The 3,188-nt window shown below is 62.9% G+C and overlaps 1 protein-coding gene across 1 annotated transcript; it reads right to left on the bottom strand.

Annotated features, from left to right (window-relative positions):
* Nucleotides 1-242: 242 nt before the first annotated feature.
* Nucleotides 243-2,264, bottom strand: LOC138918162 (uncharacterized). The gene is made up of 4 exons (XM_070238358.1): nt 2,195-2,264; nt 1,374-1,642; nt 960-1,116; nt 243-697 (listed from the first exon to the last, which is right to left on the bottom strand). The coding sequence occupies exons 1-4, from the start codon at nt 2,262-2,264 to the stop codon at nt 450-452; spliced, it is 744 nt and encodes a 247-aa protein (XP_070094459.1). The 3' UTR covers nt 243-449.
* Nucleotides 2,265-3,188: the final 924 nt, after the last annotated feature.

Raw genomic sequence — 3,188 nt, 5'->3', positions numbered from 1 at the left:
GATAAAATCGTCCCATTCACAACAACATAGATGGACTTTGACAGTATTATGTCAAGTAAAATAAGCCAGATAGAGAAAGACGACCTCTGTATGACTCCACTCATAGGTGGAAGATAAACATGTAGACAAAGAGGACAGACTAGTGCTTACCAGGGGAAAGGGGGGCTGCGGGTGGGCGCAAAGGGTGAAGGGGTGCACCTACAACATGACTGACAATAATGTACAACTGAAGTTTCACAAGGTTGTAAACTATCATAATCTTAATAAAAAGTTTAAAAAAAAAAGAGACAGTGAGCAGGTGACAGAAGGCTCGCCCCCAGAAGAGCCACTACGGGTGGACACAGGGGCTGGGTGGAGCCTTGAAGGGCGCGTCACACAACCAGAAAGCCATGTGGCCAAACAGCAGTGCCCAAGATCAGTAGTCCCGGGAAATGCAAAGGAGACCACCCTTACCAGATGGGGGAAAGGGACCGTCCTTCGATGCCCAGGGCACAGAGCCAAGTGGGTCCTGTGGCACGGGGGGTGAGGGTGGGGCAGCGCCCGCCTCTTCTGGAACGCTGTTTGGCGTCCTCTGCCCCTGCAGTTGCCCTCCTGGTGGTCACTCCTTGCTCCATCCTGCCCCAGCAACGGGTGCTCTGGACCCAGAGGTGAGGCCGGGATGCAGAGCCACGCCACTCACGGGCCACTGCGTGCCGTGCTAGAGTGGAAATGGAGGCAGTGGTCACCCCTCAAGGAAGTGCAGTGTGATCCCATGGGGCCTGGACCTGCCTTCCTTGGGGAGGTGTCTGCTCCCCGGAGCCTGGGGGCCACATCTGAACGCTGAGCAGCTGCTCAGGCGAGGCCTCTGGAGGGCAGGCTGGCCTCCCAGGCTCTGCCTCGGCCCAGACCCCAGTGCCCAGCTGTCCTCTCCGCCCACAGCCTCCTGCAGCTCCCTCTGACCTGACCCTGCCCCCCTATACCTCCGCCCAGGAGCGGAGCCCGCAGAGGGCGAGCTGATGCTTCCCTGAGCCGATCCTCCAGAGGCGGTGGTCTCCATGCAGCACACCTGCACAGGCCGGGCTGAACACCCGTCTTCGTCTCGCACTCCCATTCTGTCACCAGGCCACAGAAGCTGTCCTGTGTGGTCCAATGCGGCAGATACACGTGGCACAGAGTGTCTGACCCTTGGGTTAACACAAGGGGAGGCTAAAACTTGGGGACTGAGGGTACCCTGGGCCAGAGTCCTTAGCTGTGGTGGCTGAGATGTGGCTCGGAAGCCAGCTGCTGGCCCATAGCCCAGCTCCGCCACTTCCTAGCTGTGTGAGCTGGGGAAAGCAGTTAACCTCTCTGTGCCTCAGAGTCCTCATCTACAAAGTGTGCAGAACAATACCTACCTCACAGCACGATTGTGAGTTGACATACGGATTGAGGTTTGCAAAGCATTTGCAGCAGAGCCTGGCAAACAGGAAGTTCCAGTTGAAGGAGACGTACTTCACATGCCTGGTGGCTCTGGGCCACCTCAGACGCCAAGTGCCCACTGTAGGTTTTCTTGGCTGACGCAGGCCAACCTGTAGTCCCTGCAGCCATGGGAGGTCACGAAGATGAACAGCTCCCTGGGGAAACAGCTGCCCCTGCAGAAGATGTTGGTGCCAACAAGATCCATCTCAGTCAGAGGGCAAGTCGCAGGCCCAGGACGCTGGAGGTCACTGCCACCCACTGACCATGCGCCCACAGGCTGCCTGGCCTGCCTCCCCAGGTCTGCACACAGACGCTCAGATCATCCTCCCAGCAGGCTCCACTTCCAAGCTGAGGAAACTGAGGCCCAGAAAGGAGATGCTCAAGTCCAGTGGGCCCTCCCACAGCCAGGCAGCTTCCGGGCGAGGCTGCACAGGACCCTGGGGCCGGCCCTGGCCTCACCTGGGCCGAGCCTCGTTCGTGGGTGGGGAAACAGGCCTGGGGGGCAGGAGCTTAGCCGATATCCTTCCACAGCAGAGGCAAACCGGAAGGACAGCCTGGAAGTTTCTGGACTCCGTGCAGCCTGCTCTGATGGAGGGGCACTGGCAGGGGACCCCGACACCGGGTACGCTGGACTAACCATGTGCACACAAACACACACCCCCATACACACCAAACGCACAGGGGACACACAGTGAAACACCCAGACATCCTGGAAAGACCCACACATGCAAACATAAAGGCGCACAGACACACATACTTGCCCTAAACCGGGACTTCAACCTGGGTGGGCACTCAGCGGGCACTGCCCAGCTGTTACCCACGTTCATAGCGCACGGCTCCCCCGCCGGGCCGGTAGCCAGCCTCCACGCCGCTCCCCGCCGCCTCCGTCCCCCACCCCCCCCCCGTCTCCCCAACCCCCCAACCTGCCTGCCTCCCTCCCGCCCCCGCAGCCCCCCAGCCCGCCCTGGTGGCCTCCACCATGCCCCCCAACCCCCGCCCCGCCCCGCCCCGGCTGCCTCCACCCCGGCCCCGCCCCCGCGGGCCCCCCCCCCCCCCCCCGCCCGGCCCTGCTGCCTCCACCCCGCCCCTCCGGCCCTGTGGATCCCGCCCCCCGCCCCCCGCCCGGACTCCCCCAGCAAAGAAACAGTTGGCGCTCAGCGTCGCAGGGCTTCAGGGCTAAGGGCAGTGTCTGGTCTGCCCGGTGATGCCCAGGGCTCCACACGCTGTGTGTCACCTCTGGCAGGTCACAAAGTTGCACACACAGGCCCCTGAACGGACCCGAGAGGCAGTACAAGCACGCACACACTGCACACACACCCACACACCCCAGACCGAAGCACAGACGCATGAGCACTCCCTGCCACGGCGGCCCTGGCCTTTGTCCTGGGTCTCACCACCCTTCCCTCAGTTGGCTGCAGGCTTTTGCTCCAAACCTCGGAACTGAAAGGTGGGGCTGAGCTGCTGAGGCTGGGGCCCGAGGGCACAGGCCCTGGGTCTCAGCTTCTACTCCCACAGAACCCGGCCAGCCAGGCTGCGCACGTGGGCCGGTTCTTCGTGCTGGGGCGAGAAGGGAGGTTGAGGCCTGCCTCAGGGGGACCACCCTCCCTTGCCCCCTGCGCCGGTGTCAGGGTGAGGCCCCCCTGGAGCCCTACACCGGGCAGGAGGGCAGGCTCCCGGAGGAGCGCTCCAGGGGACGCGCCGCGGGGCAGAGCGCTGGAGGAAGAGCCCGCGCTGTGGGCAGCGCGCCAGGG

Source organism: Equus caballus, chromosome 16 (genome assembly GCF_041296265.1).
Source record: "Equus caballus isolate H_3958 breed thoroughbred chromosome 16, TB-T2T, whole genome shotgun sequence".
Taxonomy (NCBI): Eukaryota; Metazoa; Chordata; class Mammalia; order Perissodactyla; family Equidae; genus Equus; species Equus caballus.
The sequence above is the reverse complement of the archived record's forward strand: the minus strand, read 5'-3'. Positions and strand labels throughout refer to the sequence as shown.